Here is a 22,804-nt window from a genome sequence, read left to right on the forward strand (position 1 = left end):
AGCAATTTGAACCTCATCAAGGAGGCTGGATAGGCAGCACCAAGACCACAGGGCCTAGAATGAGTGAAAAAAAGAGAGGTGATATTATCAACACTTGCATGGCATCATATGCCTTATCTTCAAAGGATAGTTTCACACACTGAATAGAAAGAGGCATAGGATAGGATCTAGCAGTGGCCCTAAGTTAATGTCCTGATGAAGAATAATTATCCATGGCAACTGTATGGAACCTCTCCATTGAGGAATGAATAGAATAACTCCTTGAGAATGGTCTTGGAGAACCACCCTAGGTATCTGAGTCACATCATAGCTCATAATGAACAACACTGAAGGATCCAGAAAAGTCTCATAAGACCAGTAATAAGACCAATAGTAACTATTTGTGCTACTGATCTTTATGTCCAGACTGTCAACCAAAGGTGAGCAAGCACAGTCTCCATGCTATTTCCAGTTCGCAGGCTGAAAGCCAAACTGTCTGAGATCTGGAAAGTTTTGTTCTGAACACCCAGCTTTATCATGGGCTAGCACATTGCAGAGTAATCACTGCATTTGGACTTCTCTTACCTGCAGCTGGGCTGGCAATAGAAGCTGCTATTTCCAGCTTCTGCTTCCTGCCTGCCTCTTCCTTCTCCTTTCAATAACCTCTGTTCTAGGGCAGGACAACTGGCAGTTTTATTTACTTATTTATCCCCATGGCCTTCTCCCCACTGGCTTATCAAAAATGCCCAAGGCAGCATGCTAAAGAAAAATCACATCACTAAAACAAACAAACAAACAAACAAACAAACAAACAAAAACCAAGGCACAATCAAGACAAATTGAAGAACTTTGTCCCTTTAGTTTCAAAGAGAGAGATTTAAACATGTTGTTATCTGTCCCACTGAAATCAATGTCTGTCTCTTGAGTGCTTCCAGATGAGGCTTTTGCTGTGCAATCACACTGCCTCTTCACTGAATTTTATGGGAGGTCTCCAGACAATATCATCTTCCATTTGTAGACCTATGTTTCCCACTGCTTCTTCCATATTTCTTCTCACCAGAAAAAATCCGTTAAGGAAAAAACGATGGAACAACTGCACAATGCCTTTTGAGTGTTGACATTAGGAGCTTCATCTCTCTCTCTCTCTCTCTCTCTCACACACACACACACACACACACACACTGAAAGTTGGCTTTAACTGTGCACACAAGCTCATTCAATAGCTTGAAGCCAGACCGGAGCCAGTTTTCTGCTCTTTAACAAGGAACTTTTTGGCCTTTTGTGGACAAACAGACATAAGTTTTAAACCAATCCTTATTTTTGACATAGTTTCAGTGTGCAGGCCGATTTAAATCCTGAACCAAGTCTGTATGACCATGGTAAAAACTTTAACATTGTGTGCACAATACCCTCCTTCCACTATCCACTTGTGCATGTAGCTGTATATCTTTGTGTGCATATCCAAAGGTGCTTTTACATGAGTGGAAAACACTTCCTCTCATGCAAGCTAACCCCCCCACACACACCATTTTCACTGATCCCTCCCTCTCCAACCACCCACGCCATATCCCATATTGTTCTGGAGAGTCCCCCAAAGCTCAGGAGCAGCTTTTCAGGGGGTTGCACCTTTTCTATTTGTGAAAAGCATCTTTGGATATTTTTATTATAAACTTACCAGTAATGATTTTTCGTTTTCCACTGTCCTTCAATAGTGGTTTGCCATTTCTTTTTAAATATTTCAAACCTCTTTTTGAACTACGTAGAATGCAGCCAAAAAATGTATCCTTTTATGATTTTTTTAACGTGCTCAAAAATACTACATGCACAATCCACCGTTGAGCACTTTTAAGTCTCAACAGGAAAGTTAAGCTAATGATCTATTTATTCCACCAAAATAAATAGAACATAAAAGTGCTTAGCTTGGGTTGGATCATGCCCATTGTATTTGGATCATTAGTTGTTTTATTAAAAAAAATTCCTCCAGTTACATGCACAAGTGGCCATGCAGTTTATTCTGAACTCAATGAAAAATCTGATTTATATTTAGTTTAAATCACCATATACTTACCAGTTTTTCATCAGTTTAAAAAAGGAACACTACACTAGTTTCCAATCTGTAATCCCACATTTTTAAAAAATGCACTTGGATTTTTAAACTCAAATAATTGATATATCAAAATAATTTCACTGACTTTAGTAAAGCTACTCATGATAATTAGAACCTACCAAATGCAATGGTCCCCACCTCACTTTTATCCATTTCTTATAACACAAGTCAATGAAAAATGGAAATAGCCCATGGGCTAGAGTGGGTTTTAAATCTTACACATTCATCCCCACCCCACATTTCTGCTTCTGTAAGCATAGAGAAAACTTCAGTCAAGTAAAGGGAGATTAGAATTTGGCAAAACATTAACACCACATAAACTAATAAAATACTACATATGCACAACTCTAGGGAGTTACTGTTGCCTTAGAAACTCTAATTATGAATTTCCTGCCTTGCATGCAATTCCAACTTCAGTTTTAACATTGAATTAATGTAGCTCTTCACAGTTGGTGAATACAGTGTTAGTTTATCGCTAGAAAAATCTTAATTGATAAGTTCCCTTCAATATTCTATCTAGTATATGGTAAAGTTTTAAAACATAAAGGGGGGAAAATTAAATTCACACTTAAAACTACTGTATTGTGCCTGCTTCCCCCCAAAACTGACCTAGTGGCTAATATCTTAATGTACCTGAGACAGCTAATTAAAAAAGGAAGTGGTCAAAGTCATTCTTTTCTGTAGACTTCAAAGGTGATCTCTCTCCTTCCTCCTCTTTACATTTTACTGTCTGCTGTTCTGCAGCTGTCAGCTTACCCTGAATTTCATGGCGTCAAACCTGCCTCCTCTTGGTCCATAAAGTTACAGCAGCAGGGATCGTGGTATGCAGGTGTGGAAAAGGGAAAAGTGCAGGATGAGACTGTTAATGATTTTTCTGGCACCCCATACTGTGCTGCTGAAGAAAGAGCGAAGTACTGCAGAAAGCCACCTCTTTTTGTTTGGAAAGGTATCTTGCTTTGTATTGCTTCTCCCCACTGCAAAGGTGTTGGTTTCTCCAGTCCAGGGCTGTTTACTGAAATGATTCACCTTATATAGCTTTTAAGAATGCTTTGAGGCTTTAATTAGACATAGGAGTGGAGTCACACTGCAGTGAAGACTTTTACTTTCTAGTTAACTTCACCTTGCAAATGTTTTATTCAGTGATAACTCTGTGTAATTTAGGTTGCCTGTCTAATGAAGGGAGAGCAGCAGACAAAAATCTACTATGCTGCAGACCTAATACACTGTGCCCACAATCAGCTAAAGCTAGCTGTGACTGTGGCTGCAATCATAACAAGCACATTTACTAGGGAGTAAGCCCTAGCTTGGGGATTACTTCCAAGTAAACACACATATGATTATACTGCATTCCTCACTGAAATCAATGGAATGAGTTAGTCAAGACTAACACAACCTTTTGCTTTCAGTGAGATTTAGGGTGCAATACTATGCATGTTTAGACAGAAAAAAGTCCTACAACTCCCATGCTGGCTGGGGCATGCTGTGCATTGTAGGAGTTTTTTCTGTTTAAACATGCATAGGATTGCACCTTTAGTAACCACTATTTTTTGCTTCATTGAGGTGCTTGTATCTTATTCGTACTGAAAGACTGTTCCTGATTTTACAACATCTACTAGCTAATGCGATTGACTGGCACTGGCAAACTGAACTAAATTAACCATGTGTCATCTTGAGAGCATATTCTTCTGAAGCAGGCTGGGGTATAAACACAGAGATTTTGAAAATGTTTTGCCGATAGGATTATCATCTCATTTCAGATAATAAGATTCTTTTTTTAAAGGCATCATATAAAGCTATGAGTGATTGGTAAAAAAAAAGAATAATAGCTGACAGGTGAGAACATGCAAGATATGTTAAAATGTCCTACCTAGAATTTACCTTTGTACGCTATACCACTGCAGATGTAATGCAGCCCATCCCTTAACCAAGGTTAATGGGTGAGGAATGAGCTGCAAGATCATGCACACCCTCCCCTGGCCCCTACCCTTTCTGGTAAAAATTCCCTTTACTGGGCTTAGTTGATCATAGCCAAGAGTTACATAGGAACCAACCTTAACTATGATTAAGGATGACCAAGGTTTGCCGTCAAACAAGAATTGAAACCATGGTTGAAAGTTGGTGTCACAAACTTGCTTAAAAGCAAACTCTGGCTAGTGTTAACTCTAGTGCTACGCCAAAATCTGTCCTCCAATTTCCTGAAAGTCTTCTTCCCCCATGAAAGAGGCTTCTGTTTTTCTGCCTCATTCTCAGGACACCTTAGAATGGCTTTTGAATTTTTTCTGGTGATGTTTTTCAGATTACCTTATCATTGCGAGGTGGCCAAGGGTGCTGTGTGTGCTTTCTTTCTATTACACTACTCCACGTCACTGTGTGTCAGGGGTGGGTAACACGCGGCCTGCCAAGGCCATTAGTACACCCCCCTGGTCACTGTCATGCCACAGAAAATTGCCACCACTGCAGAGATTCTGCTGAGAAAGAGGGTGTGTGAGAAGCACACAGCTGTTTGGTGGGCTGTGGGGAGCTGCAGCTACTTTTGGTGGCGGTTGGGGGTGCAGCCCTGGAGCGTTCTAGGGGGCCTCTGAAGTTTTACGTCCTTTCTGGCTACCCACACTTCCTGATCTAGAAAAGCCTCATAGGAGAGGAGATTCCTCATGATGTCCTGTCCTGGCCTTTAACTGAAGTGTGGGAAGCCACAGTGATGATTGTACAATGAAATACACTACACATGTACACACTTCTTGGCCACCTCACAACTAAGGTAAGCACAAGAAACCCACACCCCATCCATGAGAATTTTACCAAGATTTTCTTCTCCTTTGAACATTTTTTAAGCAATTTCTTTTCTATCAAATTGAATGAGAATGGTCAATAAAAATTTGAAAGACATTTTTGGCATTGCACTAGTTAACTCATACTTTAGAGATGGAAGGGAATAAGGGAAATGGAATATTTTCTTCACTATCACCAAAGGCATTCTCCTAGTTCAAATCTCATTGGTTTCTAACCCTAACAGGCAAGGGTCCCACCCCCCACCTCCATTGGTTGGCTGTGCTACTTGTTCCCCACCACTGATCACATGCATAACCCTCTGGTGGACTGTGGAAAATACATGCTCTGGGCAGCTTGCATCAGCTTACAGGACAATATTGTGAGCTGGAATCTAGATCACTGTTTCATTATGCTACGAACTGTAGAAAGAGGAAATAAGCAAAACATTATGCCACTAAATTCAGCCCCAGCTGAATTTTGTTTTTCCTAATTTGTACCCAAAAAGAGTGGCAGAAGCTAGTGCAGTCCACATCTCATTCCATACCTCATAAAGCAGGTGCTAACTTTGCCACAATGTCCCTAATGCTCATTTAGACAAGGTTTTTGCAATACTCTTCCACCTTCTCCATTATCACAGCCTTCAAACTAATCTGATTGTGTATCAATCATCACCAATAGGCTGTTCCTTCCCCTTATTTTTTCTGCTCATGTCTGACCTTACTCAGCTCCTGTTTACTGCACAATTCTACACAAAAGTCTCAAGGTACCCCCTTTTAAAACAGTTTTAAGGACAGTAACAAAGGTAGTACAACCACTGTGTACTTATATGGGCATTGCCCATATAAAACCAAACAAATTTGCAGATATCAAATCACATATATTTCTACCAAATCATAATGTAATTATTTAAGGGCGCAATCCTATGCATGTTTAGAGAGAGAAAAGCCCTACAGCTCCCAGCATGCCCCAGCCAACCATGCTGGCTGGGGCATGCTGGGAGTTGTAGGGCTTTTCTCTCTCTAAACATGCATAGGATTGCGCCCTAAATTATACGATCAGGCCAACCTTTTGTTGTTGTTGCTGGTACTTGTTATTGGTATATGGGGGTGCACATTTAAGACTTTCTATTTTAAATAACCTGACATCCCAGAATAGCAGCATACTACCCTGAGTGGAGCAAGTGGAAATAAAGGAAATAAAGTGTAGGTCTGGGAAACTGAGGAATAATGAGGGACAAATCAAACCCTGGTAGGGTGCACACATATCTTTAGGCTCTGTCGGTATCTTCCCATCCCACCACAACATGTGAAAGGACACTTGTAACTTGTTACCCCCTTTAACCTCTTTCTCCTTGCCATGCTAGCTTTTTGTGTGCAGTGAGGAAAGGCAAGAGGAATCAGTAAAAATAATCTCCTGCAAGAACATACCATGAGCAGCGTTCTGCTCACGAGAACTCTGGATTCAATATATGTATTTTATGTTGGCATACATACATCTTTTTTGCACAACTAATCCTGCTTTGGATCTTAGAATGCGCATTTGTGTTTTATATTTTATAATATTTATAAAATGCCCTGCATTTTTTGTGTGGCAGAAGAAGTAGTATATAACTAAGTATCTAAACTAAAAAGGCAAAATGCTTCAATCAGGAATTGCATTTATGCTAGGGCTAGGACTACAGAGCTAAGAAATAGGGAAAGAGGACGGCTAACAGCGTAAATTATATGTTGGCTTTCCATCTCACTGAGAAATATTGCAAATGTGATTCTCAGGTGTCAGCAGAAAGAGTAAAATATTATCATGAGTCACTGCTTTTGCCTGTTCCCTTCATGACCAGATTTATCCTTATTTACCCATCCTCAAGGAATCAGTAATGATCTTCTGTTTGAGCACCTAAATGTTAACACTGACTTGTGAGAAACAAAATCTTTGTTTTGAACCACCACCACTGCTCTCTGCCAAACGCTGCTAAACTTTGGGCCTCACACACGGTCTATTACAATAACTGCCTTCTTTTGGTCAGGTCTGTAATAAAATAAAATAACGTTTCTGATTCTTTATGAAAACGTTATTTAGTGCAAACTCTTTGGGGAAGGAACTACATGCAACTATTCACTTCTGGTAGTTAGTAATTCCCCCCTCCCCAAGAACCCATCCTTGCTGTACCACCACCAAACTTGTTGCCAACATTTGGCGATGCAGTGGTGCAGGAGTAAAAAAAACAGAGAGACGCCGATTTTTCTTTTTAAACAGCCTTTTTCCCCCTGCTGCACTGTCACACCACTGAATTTCAGCAGCAAACTGGTTCTACTGAAATTAAGGGAAAATTGGCCCATTTTTGCTGTCATGCAGCCAAATTTGGGGGGCATATTCAGCAACTGGGGACCTGCATGCAGCCAATGAGGTGCACGTTTTCCCCCCTGCTCTACATCCACAGAAGTAAGGGGCCATTAAACCTGTCAAAAAAAGAGCAATGTGAGGAACAAGGGCTAGGAGACATTCAATATGCAAGCCCATTGCAGTGGGAGACCAAGCATGCTAAGCATAACGAAAAAATCCAAATTAACAAGAACCACATTAATGAGGCTGTACTGCACATTTGAGTTTCAGGTATTGCAAAACATTCCAATGTTTTTGTTGTTGGTTCATCCTAACTATCTATATATTATGATTTCATGCGTACACATGCAGACAGCAACAGTAGTACACATATAGTAACATGGGAAATATCCTGAGCAAAGCCAGGTTATCTTCTTTCAGAACCCATCTTCCCTTTTGCTCACAAAGAGAAGCTAGCTGCCCAGGTGACACATCCCATGCTAGGCCCTACCAGCCACAGGAACCTATGGTGGTCCAGGATAAGCCATGATATGATATGACTGTGCAGTTGGAAGGAATTGAGCTTTTAGGGCATAATCCTATGACTTACGCCCTCAATGCCTGGAAGCCTCTGAACTCAGAGGCTTACAAGCATCCAGTGCAGAGTGGGAGGAGCAGTGGAGGCAATTGTTGCCTCCCCGCTCCTCCTGCTCAGCATTTTCACTAGATGGGCTTTTTTGCCCATCTAGCTGGGGCACGTTGAAGGAGGAGGGAAGGAGGCTGCAGAGGCCTTGGGATACTTTGTATCCTGGCCTCTCCAATCCCCCCCTCCCTGCCCACTGGAACGCCCCCTTTACCCACTCTCTGAGGTCAAGTTTCCAATCTCAGAGAGGCAGCTGGTGTGGTTCTTTCCATGCTGGCTGCGAGGGGGATCTGACCGCACATTCCTGGATCCAAGGTTGGAGTGATGTCTCTGACCTCGGATCCAGGAATCTGAAGTATCCTATGGCCCCCCAGACACTGTCTAGGGGGTCACAGGCTTGCTCCCTAAGAGATAGAAAACCCTAAATAAAGAGAAAGTTAAGAGACAGCCTCCAGATCAAATTCTGTAGCAGGCAGCAGTCTTCAATGCAATCCCACAGAATGTATTTCTGATTTAACTGCCTGGAAGGCAGAGGAAATTATGGTTCACATTATTAGCTTGTACTGCTTATATTTTCTCTGCACAAAGTACATCACACAAAACTATAAATTTGTTGTAATAGTAAAGTAGGGGTTGGAAGACGGATTCTATCTGGGTTGATGGATTGTTCTGTAATGCCAGGGGAATAACTGTATTTTAGGGAGCACCAGATTTATAACTGCTCCATAATCTCACCAATTTTAAACTAGCCTATCAAGCAGCAGGAAGGCCTGAGATTTTCTCACCTACCTGGGGAAACATTTGCTCAGTTTCTTCATGTGTCTTCATCTGTTTACTCATAACATGAGTTAGAGGCTGGCAGGCATCTGCAGGCTGCAGCAAAGAAGCTGTGCTCTGTCACAAAAATTAGGGGGAAATCCCACAAATGATTATTTTTTTGTTTATCAGGACACAAAAAATGACTAGTGCTTAAATAAATATTATTTTCATGAATTCATCTGTCTCAAAGCAGAAAGGTATAAATAAGGAAAATATATAATAAGAAAAATATATAATGGCAAAACAAAGAACAAAACTAATTTGTGGTTCTTGGCTTGAAAGAATGAAGAACCTGCTCATAAATAATGCTAACTGCTCTAATGTACCGAAGTTGGGATGAATCTTATTTTGCATTAATGCAATCCTTCAAAATAATGTGGTTAAGAATAATGTGGTTAAGGTCCGCCTGTTTCTATAGTATAAAGAAAGCTTGTGAGCAGTGGTGCCAGAACCATATTTATTAGACTTCACTTTCCTAGTTAATTGAATTAATAGTTATGTGGCGGTGAGGACACAATCCTATACATGTCTACTCAGACATAAGCCCCATTGAGTTCAATGGGACTTACTCTCAGGTAAGTGTGTATAGCAGTGGTCCAGCCAACAGGCTGTTTCTGGCCCACGGAGGCTCCCCATCCCTTCCAACTTTGCTGTAGTTGTCTTTTGCTATCATTTGGCTATCAAATGTCAAAAATGGGTATTTGAGAAGAAATAAGTTGCAGCCCAGAGAGAGAAGGGGTTTCCACTCGAACCCGTTCATTAACTGAAAGAACGTATGGGCAGTGGGGTTGCAATGTGTAGCCCCTGCCACATGTACAATCCACAACATTCCGCAAACATGCAAAGGGATCCTATGCACAGACAGATATGCACATGCAGAGCTCGTCAGAATGAGAGAGGGTCCCATTTGGCCCAGGATCCCATCCCCCCCACTTGCATGGTAAAGCTCTACACATCTACACTGGTTTGTGTAGGGCACTTTCATATGGCTTTTGAAAGTGTGGCTCTTGAAAGCATTCTTTCAGTGCATGCAGGGGGCTAGTGAATCCCCCAGTGTATCTGAGCTGCAACTTCTTTGAAAGGACTCTTGTTTTAATCTCTATCGCACTGCACCCAAAGACAAGAAGATCCATTCAAATGCATGCCAGGAAGTGTTCCAAAAATATTTTATAATCCAGAGTTTTTATTTAAAAGGGAATGGAATGCCACCCAACCCATCGCTGGGCAGTGGGCTTTGAACAGACTGTGTGGAATCTCTCTCTTAGGCCTTTGTGCACATGAACAGTGAATGCAGAGAAGGGAGAGTATCTCATAAGACACAGCAGAAACAAAATACTGTGCTGTAATAGTCAACACATGTGTGAGGACTGGGTCTCTAGAACATTGGTGGGCCCCCTGAGATGATAGGTCCTGGACTGCAGCCCAGTTAACCCATTTCTTAATCTTGCCTTGGCAACAATACCACATGGAAGTGTTCTTTGGCATATAGAAGCTATAGTTTTTAATTATTTTATTAGCATTATGGAAATGCAGTGTACAAATGTAAGATTTCAAAAGTTTAAAAAGCTCAGATTATATGTCTTGAGGAAGAAACATCATCAACACTTCCCAGGGTCTTAGGGAGATGTTACAAGGGTCAGCAACAAAAGGAGTTCAAGTGATTCATAGATACCTGTTTAGTGCTTCCTCTGTAACATACAAAGACATGAGTTGTGTAGTGATGTGCATGAGCTCTGTTTTAGATCTCTTATCTTAGGTCCTCTTCACACAACCAATGAGCCATGTGGGAGTCATTTCCCCTTAGTGCCACCCCACATGTATGTATGGTGTGTGAATATTGCTAACCATGTGGGAAAGGCCAATTGGATAGATCTTTCTGCATTTCTGTGAATTCATATCATGCACACAGACTTGATCATAAGTTGGGAAGGAAGTATAAGCCAACTAGCCAGACAAGACTGCAAGAGGAACTAATATTTCAAAACAGATGTTACACTGTAAATGGTCAGCAAATATTTTTCTTTTATATTGAACAGTACCACATAAATTGATATTATTAGTAATATTATTAACACATTAGAGTTGCATCAGGTTTTGCAGAAAGATGTGCAGCTAGCTTGACCTTGACTTATTTCCACATCCTCCCCAAGATGCCATGATTTTAAAATTGTAGTAATTCACATGTCCTAAAAGGAACCATCTGAATTTTTAAACAGTATTCTTTGCATAGTAAAAGAAGAGAGAGTTCAAAGAAATTGGTAATCATAGAATCATAGAATCATAGAATAGTAGGGTTGGAAGGGGCCTACAAGGCCATCGAGTCCAACCCCCTGCTCAATGCAGGAATCCAAGTCAGAGCATCCCTGACAAATGGCTGTCCAGCCTCGTCTTGAAGGCCTCCAGTGTGGGAGAGCCCACCACCTCCCCAGGTAATTGGTTCCATTGCCGTATTGCTCTGACACTCAGGAAGTTTTTCCTGATGTTCAGCCGGAATCTGGCTTCCTGTAACTTGAGCCCATTATTCCGTGTCCTGCACTCTGGGATGATCAAGAAGAGATCCTGGCCTTCTTCTCTGTGACAACCTTTCAAGTACTTGAAGAGCGCTATCATATCTCCCCTCAGTCTTCTCTTCTCAAGGCTAAACATGCCCAGTTCTTTCAGTCTCTCTTCATAGGGCTTTGTTTCCAGTCCCCTGATCATCTTTGTTGCCCTCCTTTGAACCCTCTCCAGCTTGTCTGCATCCTTCTTAAAGTGTGGTGCCCAGAACTGGACACAGTACTCCAGATGAGGCCTAACCAGTGCTGAGTAGAGGGGAACTAGTACTTCCCGGGATTTGGAAGCGATGCTTCTATGAATGCAGCCCAAAATAGCATTTGCCTTTTTTGCAGCCACATCACATTGTTGGCTCATATTCAGCTTGTGATCGACGACAATTCCAAGATCCTTCTCGCTCGTAGTGTGGTTGAGCCACGTATCCCCCATCTTGTAACTGTGCATTTGGTTTCTTTTTCCTAGGTGCAGAACTTGGCATTTGTCCCTATTAAATGCCATTCTGTTGTTTTCTGCCCAGCACTCCAGTCTATCCAGATCACTTTGAATTTTGTTTCTGTCTTCCAAAGTATTAGCTATCCCTCCCAATTTTGTGTCATCTGCAAATTTGATCAGCATTCCCTGCACCTCCTCCTCCAAGTCATTAATAAAAATATTGAAGAGCACTGGGCCCAGGACTGAGCCCTGCGGTACCCCACTCGTTACCTCTCCCCAGCTTGAGAAGGTCCCATTGATAAGCACTCTTTGAGTCCGATTCTGTAGCCAACTGTGGATCCACATGATCGTTGTTTCATCTAGCCCACTTCGAGCTAGTTTGCTCATCAGGATATCATGGGGCACTTTGTCGAAAGCTTTGCTGAAGTCGAGGTATATGATGTCTACAGCATTCCCACGGTCTACAAGGGAGGTGACTTGATCAAAAAATGAGATCAGATTTGTCTGGCAGGACTTGTTTTTGACAAATCCATGTTGGCTTCGAGTAATCACTGCATTGTTGTCAAGGTGCTTCCAGATGGATTGCTTTATGATCTGCTCCAGAATTTTCCCAGGGATTGATGTCAGACTGACTGGTCTGTAGTTCCCAGGTTCCTCCTTTTTACCCTTTTTGAAGATAGGGACAACGTTAGCCCTCCTCCAGTCATCTGGCACTTCCCCGGTCCTCCATGATTTCTCAAAGAGAATAGACAGCGGTTCTGAGAGCTCTTCTGCCAGTTCCTTTATGACTCTAGGATGCAGTTCATCTGGCCCTGGAGATTTGAACTCATTCAAAGTAATGAGGTGTTCCTTGACCATATGCCTGTCGATCTCAAGCTGCAATCCTGCCCCTTCAGCCTGTACTTCGCCTTTGCCAGGGGGGTCATAGACCCTCTTTTGGGAGAAGACTGAGCCAAAGTAGGAATTGAGCACCTCTGCCTTTTCTTTGTCATCTGTTATCATTTTGCCATCCTTATTTAATAGCTGAACAACCATTTCTTTCCTCTGCCTTTTACTATGCACGTAGCTGAAGAAAGCCTTTTTGTTGTTTTTAGCATCCCTCGCTAACCTCACCTCGTTCTCCGCTTTAGCCTTCCTGACGCCATCCCTGCAATTCTGTGCTACCTGCCTGTACTCTTCCTTTGTTACTTGGCCTTCTTTCCACTTCCTATATGTGTCCTTTTTTGTTTTCAGGTCATCCCTAAGCTTTTTGTGAAGCCACATTGGCTTCTTCTGTTGTCTTCCACCTTTTCTTCTTGTTGGAATTGTTTGTGATTGTGCCTTGAGAATTTCCTTTTTTAAAAGTTCCCACCCATCTTGGACTCCTTTTCTCGCTAGCATTGCTTGCCATGGGACCTTACTGATCATTGTTCTGAGTTTATTAAAATCAGCTTTCCTAAAATCCAGGGTACGCGTTTGAGTACACTCGGCTTTTGCTTCCCTTAGAACCAAGAACTCAAGTACAACATGGTCGCTTTCCCCCAGAGTTCCTGTAACTGCTACTTTATCCACTAAGTCATCTCTGTTGGTTAGGATCAAGTCAAGGATAGCCGATCCTCTAGTTCCTTCCTCTACTTTCTGTAGGAGGAAGTTATCCACCACACAAGTCAGGAATTTCCTGGAGGGGCCATGTTTTGCAGAATTTGTCTCCCAACAAATATCGGGGAAATTGAAGTCCCCCATTACTACTACATCATGCTTCCTTAAAACATTGGCTATTTGCTTTTCAAAAGTTTCATCCTTGGCTTCTCCTTGATTGGGTGGCCGGTAGTAGACTCCGACCACCAGGTTCCTTTTATTCTTTGCTCCATTTATTTCAACCCAGATGCTCTCGATGGGGCTACCAAGCTCCTCCTCCTGTATTTCTGTGCAGAGATATGTATTTTTCACATACAGTGCAACCCCGCCTCCCTTTCTGTTCCTCCTGTTCTTTTTGAACAAGTTATATCCTTCAACTGCTGTATTCCAGTCATGAGAGTCATCCCACCAAGTCTCAGTTATACCTATCAAGTCATAATTTCCCTCCTGTATTAAGAGTTCAAGTTCGTTCTGTTTGTTTCCCATACTCTGGGCATTAGTATATAGACATCGAAGACCATGTGCTTCATAGTCTGGCTTTCTTCCTACATGTGTCTGAAGACTATTATTGGGCGCTATCAGCGCTGTTCTCTCCATTGCAGTGCATGCGCCTACGTCCATTGTTACCCCCAACATTACATCTCCCTTCCCCGTAGGATTCAGTTTAAATGTAGGTTCAGAAGTCTAGGTTTCCTTTTACAACATGTCTTAGGCCACAAGACTGCTGCATCTTGACTCTCTATCCATGTAGGAACTACTGCAAACATCTTTGTTACAAGATGTTTAATTTAAGCCCATGCCAGCTGAACAAAGACAGCATATTAGCTTTCCTGAATTTGTGCCACATGTTGGCCATATATTTTACTGTTACCTTGCAAGCAATAAACTTCTCTCTCAGAAGCAATCTCTGTTCTGCCCCTTCCTCCCACTCCACACACATTCTACAAACAGAGCTAAAACAAACTCAGAGGTTTACTTATACTAATCCCAAAATCTATGTGCCTAATAACAACCCAAGTTCAACATGTTGTAATGCTTTTAACTTCAACTGGGTGAATTACAGAAATGCAACAATATCTGATACATGTGAAGATTAATATGTGTGCAGTTAAAGGATGATGGCCAAAGCATGAATGAGGATTTTAGCAACAGATGCAGAAAATGAAAAGAACATTTTGGAAATCTGAAAGGCAAAGAACTGGCAAAATTGAACAAGGTCCTGGAAATCTGGGGTATGAAAGGAGGACGGTTGAGTCAAACGGCTCCCAGTGTTGTATGTTAAACAGCATTTTCAGCACTGACAGAAACATATGAGAAGGTTTAAATGAAAAGAAGAGGACTTCATTATCTCTGGGTTCAAAGACAGATTATGGTAAACCATCTAGGAGCAAGACACACAGACTGAGCCTAAACAGAATGGAATGATCAAAGATGGAAAAGCAGGTTTGCGAGTAGGTAGTAAAGACAGTTAACAAGATTGAGAGCTTCCAGAAGGAGAGGGCAAAAAGAAGAGCAGATGGCAAAGTACTGCACCCCTTGTGACTTCATCAAGCTGCGGAAAAAGTGAAGCATCAGAAGAAACTGAAGAAGACTGGCTGGTGTCTTGATAAAGATGTATAGAACCAGAAGTAGATAATGCCACACAGGCCCAAGAAGGAAAGAAGTGAAGGAGGTCAGAATGACTGGTGGTGTTATATGAGGCACAGGAAAAATGGAAAAGAGACTCATAGATTAGCCCAGGGAAATAATCTGAAACATTCCCAAGTTCCATTTCATCAGACTGGACAGAATTAAGTCAAATTGGTAGGAGTTCATGAAGAAGATGAGACGCTGAGCCAATGCTAGGAGACCAAGGAAATGTGAAGCAATACTGGGCAGCAATATAGAGGATGGAAAAGCTCGAGCCAGGGTTTTTCAAGGATAGGTAAGAAAGAAATGAAAAAGAGAGAAGAAACAACAGATAGTGAAAACAGGGACTAGTGACAACAGGGCGCACTAGTTCAGATGGGAGCCAGGAGAAGAAGGGAACAAAGGGAGGGCATTAAAGGAAATTCATGCCAGATCTTATCCGTCTCCTTGAAGAAAACAGCAAGATAGCACAGTTGCAAGAATGAATTTAGGAATGACAAAGACATACAAATTCTGATATAAGAAATCAATGACCTAAATCAGGGGTAGGCAACCTGGTGCCTTCTAGACGTTTTGGACTACAAGTTCCATCAGCCCCAGCCAGCATGGCTAATGGTCAGGAATTATAGGAGTTGTAGTCCAAAGCATCTAGAGGGTACCAGGTTGCCTACTACTAACCTAAATGATCCAATCCAATCCACTGTGTGAGTACAGCAGTTCCAATAGGGTAATCGCTCTTAAGCAATGGCAATGAAGAATGGGGTTCAAAGACTCCATATCACTGATCCATCAAGAAAGGAATAGCGCTTGCTACTTCTACTGGGTGGTTAGATATGTTTACACAAGCTTCTATACAAGGATGACACTAATCCAACTTCTCATTTTAAAACTGCAAAAGGTTTGCCAGTGGGCAAGACAGTACCCAAAATCAAACAAATGAAGCAATATATCTAAACATAAGTTCTTTTTAAAACTGTACTTTAGATCTCCATATTTATGTAAGCACAGCTCTCTGGTTTTTTACTTAGGATCTCTTTCATGACAGATTTTTGCACTAAGCAGTCAAAGTGTGCCAGCACTGGAGTGAGCGATATTATCGGGTGTCAGCTGCAGCACTCTGATACATCCCTGAGAACTAGCACATCATTAGTGATACCTTCACAACTAAATGTTCTGGCCTTAGGTCATATGGCAGACAAAACCAAGGATGCTCAAAGGTTCCTATCCCACCTCCTCTTAAATATGTCTTTATTGAAATGGTTTAGAAAGCCCTTTGGCATTTGATTCACTCTTCAATATAGGTACTCTCCCACAACATGTATGGATGTATATTTCTGAGGAACTAACATGGTCCAGTAGAAAATTTACGTCATTTTACAGTATAGCCAGAATCTACCTATCCATTCAGTTAACAATTACTTTGGAGTGAAGCAAACAACATTGCAAGGTGAAACACAACAGGTGCTTTCAATATAATTGATACATAATACTATTTTGTGTCTTCTGCAACAGAGATATAAAAGTTGCACATTTGCTATACAAATCCTGTAAACCCATTTCAAAAAATTGGCCAGGGTATATGTTGGCATGTGGATGAGTGCGAAAGTATCCCTGATGTCAATTATACACAGTCCTACAGGCTGAGACTGTGAATCACACAGGAAATAATATAATGTAATCTTACATTTATGACATAGACCTGTTCCATGTATGTCATATAATAAATGCATTTGTTTTTTAAAGTTGTTGTTAGTTCACTTCTCAGTTCTACATGTTTCTTGAGTTGCTGAGAAATGCTTCTTGGCATGGGTGGGGCAGAATATTCTCACCTGGGAGCCACATTTGCAAATGGAAAAGGGAGAGTTTGCACTAATAAATGACTTGTCTACACAGGTCATTGCAAATCTTCTAGGCTCCTTACTAATTTTGGTTGGTCAAGTCCCTTCCCCTCACCCACCACCCTGCTACAAAGCCTTATAATGCACCACGGATTCCTACTAATGAGATTAGAAGCTCAGTGACAACAGTAGCAGCTGATTTTGGCAAGTCTTAGGTATAAATTACGAGCTGGCTGCTGTTGGAAATATAATGTTGGACTAGGTGGACCCCAAATTGACCCAGCAAGGCAATTCTTATTGGACTGATCAAAAGCACCATTGGACTCCAATGGGCATACAGAGCTTCCGCACAAGCAGGGTCTTCTCCACCAGCTAAAAGGTCAGGTATAGCTCCAAAATATGCAATAAAAATGTTCACACAAACTGGGGCCAATGACTTGTAAACAGGTCTCAGTCATAATTATACCAATAGACATGTATATCAGCTCAAATCTCCATTGGCCTCAACCATACATACATAGAATGATGCATTCCTTAAAATTCTTAAAGTTCAGGTAAAAAAAAAGAAATGTGAGGAAATCTCCTCCAGTCATTTTGGAAATAGAGGTTATCTTCGTGTGTGTGGGTGTGTGTGTGTGTGTGTGTATTCCCATAAATTTCCATTTATTCCATTTAGAACGTAAATAACTCTTTGCTATTCCCTCTTCTCTATTTCAAAAATATTTTTCTGGAGTTATGTGAACAGTATAACACATGAAATATGAGGGAAGAATGAGCCTTAGTTTGAATTTTGGAGTCTGACTATCTTCTACATAATATCAACCCTATTTATTTTCTTCCTCTAAAGTTATCTATATAGAAATGAAACCAACCTAATATGTTCAAAAGTGAGCAACATAAAGATGTCCAGTTTAGTACATATCAGGCAGACATGTTTTCAGAAAAATAACTTCAACCAAATAGTAGTTGAACTATCGATTCATATTTTTGTCTCACTTTTGTCTAGCATTTTCTCAAATATATTTCTTCATTGCTTTCAGCTCTGTCTCTGTCATACTATAACCTAAAATAAGTTTTTAATTCAATTCCAAGAGGCACTTAGCCATTTTAATGTATAAAAGGCAGCTTTTTATTTCTCCATTTTATTTTCTTCTCACATATCTGTGAACAATTTCCCTTGCCTCACTCAGGCTCACAGTAATAAGAATTCAGCCAAGATATATTTGTCTTAGGCCAGGCAAACAGGGGCCCATGTGGCCTACCTTTGACTGGGGCAGGATGAAAGACTAGCAAGTCCTCCTAACGGTTTGGTGACATCTCCACTAATCCTCCCTCCATTTGGAAACAATTACTGAAGTCACTCCAGAGGAAAAGTTTCCAACGCAAGTTCAGGAAAGATTTCAGTTTCATGCCCGAGAAGGTAACATTTTGTTGTAATTCTAAATAATTCCGTTGGGTTCACTGAAAGTTCCAAATTTGGCACAGAATTAATTTAAGGAATTTGGGATGACTAAGATATGGTGGTCTAGCTTAGATGGATTTTTCAAAGGGTTAGACAAATTTGTGAAGAACCAGCCTATCAACAGCAATTAGTCGTAATAATTACAATGGAAGCTCCATTTCCAGGGGCAGTATGCCTCCAAGTATCTGACACTGGGGAGAAACAATGGAAGCCACATCATTTTCATACACTGCCTGTGAGTTCCAATGGCATACAGCTGGCCACATGTCAGGAACAAAAGGTGGATTAAATGGACCCTGGTCTGATTCAGCAACAGAATTCTTAAGCTACTAGCTCAAGGCCCATCAAGCAGGATGGGTGGGGGAAGAATGGAGAGTTCTAGTCCTTCCCCAGTTCACTTCCTTACTTCTTCTTTGCACTCCCCAATTCACCATCCACCACTGAGGCCATTGCCTTAGGTAGAGCAGAGAATGGGCCAAGGCCTCCTTTTTCAAACCTGCCCCCAGCACACATACCTGAACAGCCCTGAGGAGGAGGAAGAATGTAATGTTTCCTCCTTTTATCTATAGAAGCTGCATTCGGGGTGGATTAACAGGCAATGATCCAAACTCCAGTAGCTGGAATGAGATACAGGATTTGCTCCTTCTAATTGCAGCCTATTTATTTTGTGCCATAGAACTCAATGGGAATCACTGAGAATCAAGCTGACCCTAGCTGCATATGCAGAGACCTGCCCTGGATTGTTTCTTGGTCATATTGACTAAAATGTGACAAAATACTGGGAAATGATTTTATATGTATTGAGATTCTTATGTTCGGTCACTTCAGGTAAGACAGACAGGCAGCAACCTAACATTTCCTCTGATCTTAGTTGTAAAAATGCATATATTTTTTCTTCAAGCTGCTACTTAGAATAGCAGTGAAATATAATTTGGATTTATATATTGAGCTTATACGTGAAATTTACACCTGTAAAGAAATTCTACTCGTGACTTCTCACCATATCAGTGGCCTGGTTTGCATGGAACAACAACCCAGAGTATGGGTTGAGTATGGGTTGTCACTGAATTGTGTGTTGTTGTTATGTGTGAGCCCTGCACTATGGTTGAATTATGGGTTGTTAATCACAAACAACCCAGAGTTCACAACCCAGCAACAAACTATGGGCTCTTCCTGGGTTGTTTGTGGTTAACAACTCATATTTAAATCATAGTGCACATAACGACAAGCCACAATTCAACAACACATACTCAACCCATACTCTGGGTTGTCATTATGTGCAAACCAGGTCAAAATCTGCAAGCTATATTTCCTATCTTTCTGTAAAACAAGAAAAATTATGGAAACAAAGAGACTCTTACCCTACTTTATTAAAAGGACAGAGACCCAGGGCAATACAGCCATAATGTGGTAGGCCAGTGATAGGGAACATATGGCCCTCCTGATATTGTAGGGCAGCAACTCCCATCAGCCCTAGCCAGCATAGCTAAGTTGCAGTCAAACAACATCTAGAGGGCTACATATTCCCCAGCCCTACAACAGGAACTAAAAACTGCATATTTTATAATTATCCAGGCTCCTGGATAAAGATGTAGGAGACAACTATAATTACAATTGCGAAAGCTACAGATAACCATGAGTATAAGATAAAGCCTCCCTATCCATGGTATAGAAAGAATATTGCGGGGAGGGGGTTATAGTTGAATGGATATAGTTCATTACATCCAGACTAGAAGCCTGCAGCCAAACAACTGGCTAGACAGTTCAAATCAATGTGAAATTGAGTCCTCCCATCCACCCACCCCCTCATTCTCTCAGTTCCCTGCATCTCTCTTTTTCCTCAAATCCCCTTCTCCTTCAACTCGTTCTATAAGATTCCTATTTCTTGGTTCACTGCTGGCTCTTTATTCTTCCATCTTACCTCAGCATTCCCTGTCCTTGACTTTCCCTATCTTCGTGATATCTTTCCTGTCCTCAGCCTGCCAGAATAAAACTATTGCTCTACTGTAATGTTTTATTCCCAGCCAAGCTGGCAATTTTCATTTCTCTCAAAGCAACTAGACTACAAATATCCCATGAGCTTTATCTCTGAAAATCTAGCATGCTTGTGAACATTCTGTTCCATCATATCAGTTTAGCCAATTGGTTTCACCACTTCAGGCATAATACAATACTCAGTGACCTGGTTCACATGATCAAGTTGGGCCATGGTGGCTTAAATAAGCCATTGTGGTTTGTGGCACATGTTGGGTGCCCATGGGCACCCATTCAGTAACTCAACCCCCACTGGTAGGTTCTCATGTCATCCAAACCCGGCGAGGGTGAGGTGTTGGCATAGTTAACAAACCACACACAGCCCATGGGTACTAATAGCTGAACCCGACCAGTGAGTTAACCGACTCAGATGGTTTCCTTGTGCCACTAATATCCAGCAATATGTTCTACAGATCTTTCTGGATGTGTGGATATGATATGTGACCATGGCAAGAAGTTCAAAAAAAATGAACTTGTTCATCATGTTCTACATTACTGCCTCCCAGTCCCTCAAAAGCCATGGTCTATACACAACCTTGGTGTCATTTTTTTTTCCTTTACTGCCTTTATTCTGTTTGGCTTTCTTTAATAAGGTGTCAATCTTCATCTTTACATTGGATCATCGTTCATTGGTCACCTTTCTAGGGGGACTAAGAGTCTCAGGTTCCCTAATTATATCCTCCCTTCAACTGACTGGGTTGGCTGTAGCATCAGATGGCATTAGAGTTATCACTGATTTTCACCTCAAATGAAAATCTCAGATGAATCTCGAGGTTCCTGCTCAAGCAAAACAAGTAAAATGGGGTAATATCCAATATTGCTGCTGCATCTCTGGTTTTGTTTCACCTGTGAGACCTACTGCTAATGCAACAGGAGCTGGCACGTCTTAAAGCAACCCCAGAAACAAGCAGAAATGCTTGTTTCCAGAACAGGACAGGTCTGTGAAGCTTCCTACTGCAAGTTTCGCTGACCTGTCCTGTTCCAGAAACAAATGTTTCTACTCTTTCTGCTTGCTTCCACAACCACTAGCTTCATGTTGCGCTAATGGTGGACCCGGCTAGCATGTGGGCAGCATTGGATACTGCCCGTTGATGCATTCATTTTACTTTAGAGTGATGTGTGGTCCAGTGCGTAAAATAAAACATAATGTATTAGTGTGTGTTTTTAAACTCAGTGACAAATGAAGAATCGCAGACTATAAAATCATGATTCCCCTTTAATGACAGTGCAGAGAATGCAATACCCTAGTTAACCATTCAGGTTGCAAATTAACCAGTTTAGCCAGTTTCAGCAACCTGACCCCTTGCCCAAAGTACACTGCTAGTTACAGCGGATTGGAGGAGTGATATAAGTACGGCATGGAAGAGACCAGTCCTCCCTGGCTCCTTTTTCAGGGCACAGCTAGGGAACTGAGCACACTAAAGTGGAGGGGGGTGGAGGAGGAAAGGATCCAAGCTTGGAGCATCCCAATCCCTCATTCAATACTTTCTTCCCTACATTCTCCCTCTTAAGTAGTCTTGAGTGACATGTTATGAGAAGAACGGCTTTCTTTCTCAGCTGTATTCTGGACTGTCGTGGATCAGTCTGATAGAACTGAAGAGGCACCATCTTAAAGTATTGGCAGCCATCTGAGGCAGCCTTCTACAGTGGAAAGTCCCAGAGGAAGATAGTCTTATCAACTGCCTTGTTGACACCAACAGCAATGGTCTGTTTCATATCAGGTACAGCCAGAGGAGCGCCCCCCCCCCCTCGAGTAGCCGCCACTCCTGCAGCTGGTTAGAACCAGTTCCAGCTAGATCGCTTCCTGCCCAGCTTGCAAGGACAGGTCAGCCGTACAGACATGTCAGCTATGCATGCTTAATGAAGTTCATGAATATTATGTAGCCCACCCCGCATAGCTAATGAGGTCATTATACCGAATGTATATAAGCTGTACCAAAAACATCTAGGGTGTGGTTCTCCTTTGTGGCGTTAGCCGCGAGAATCCACCCAAACAGCGCTGTTTGTCTCCTGCCAAATAAAACTGCATTGGACTGAATCTCAGAATTCTGTGTGTCTCTAAGGGGATATTGGCATACCCCTCCTAGAGGGAACGAACTTAAGCATAATTTGTGCAACAAGTCTGATGGCTCCTTGAGCTCAGAAACTCCAGGAGGCCACTCTACTAGGTGACAGAACCTAAACAACATGTTCACGCAAAACATTTTCACACATACATTGCCAAGGGTGACCATCGGTCATGTATCCAGTTTTGTAGTATTTTGCAACATGAGAAAAGTTGTTAGGGCTGTTATTTATACTGATAACCACTGATGCTGGCAAAACTAGTGCACACAGAAGTTGAGATACTTATAATATATAAGTATGTATATATATAATATTATGTGAATTTTTAGGAAAACTGGTAAGCTTTTGAGGTATCCAGAATTTCTGGAATAACATCTATATCTTATCACAAGACCCTATATTTTATCTTCCACATAAATATCTCCTATTTATGTGGAAAAAGTTGGCCAGACTCTAAATGGCTGTGCTAGGAGTTTCCATGGATGCAATATGGTTTCAGAGCTGTTCCAAGTGGTCTGGAGCCTGCTCGGTCCTGT

At 41.5% G+C, this 22,804-nt stretch overlaps 1 protein-coding gene across 4 annotated transcripts in view; it reads right to left on the minus strand.

The window, feature by feature from the left end:
• Positions 1-22,804, minus strand: part of LOC146359734 (uncharacterized) — an 86,411-nt gene that overhangs the window by 15,651 nt on the left and 47,956 nt on the right. For all 4 annotated transcript variants that reach the window (XM_084827997.1, XM_084827994.1, XM_084827995.1 and 1 more), the window contains one exon: positions 8,607-8,711. In XM_084827997.1, coding sequence (XP_084684123.1) covers positions 8,607-8,711 — 105 coding nt within the window. The remainder of the gene's footprint in view (positions 1-8,606; positions 8,712-22,804) is intronic.

This window comes from Heloderma suspectum, chromosome 1, assembly GCF_057233095.1.
Source record: "Heloderma suspectum isolate Gila_16-S chromosome 1, 16-S_ref, whole genome shotgun sequence".
Lineage (NCBI taxonomy): Eukaryota > Metazoa > Chordata > Lepidosauria > Squamata > Helodermatidae > Heloderma > Heloderma suspectum.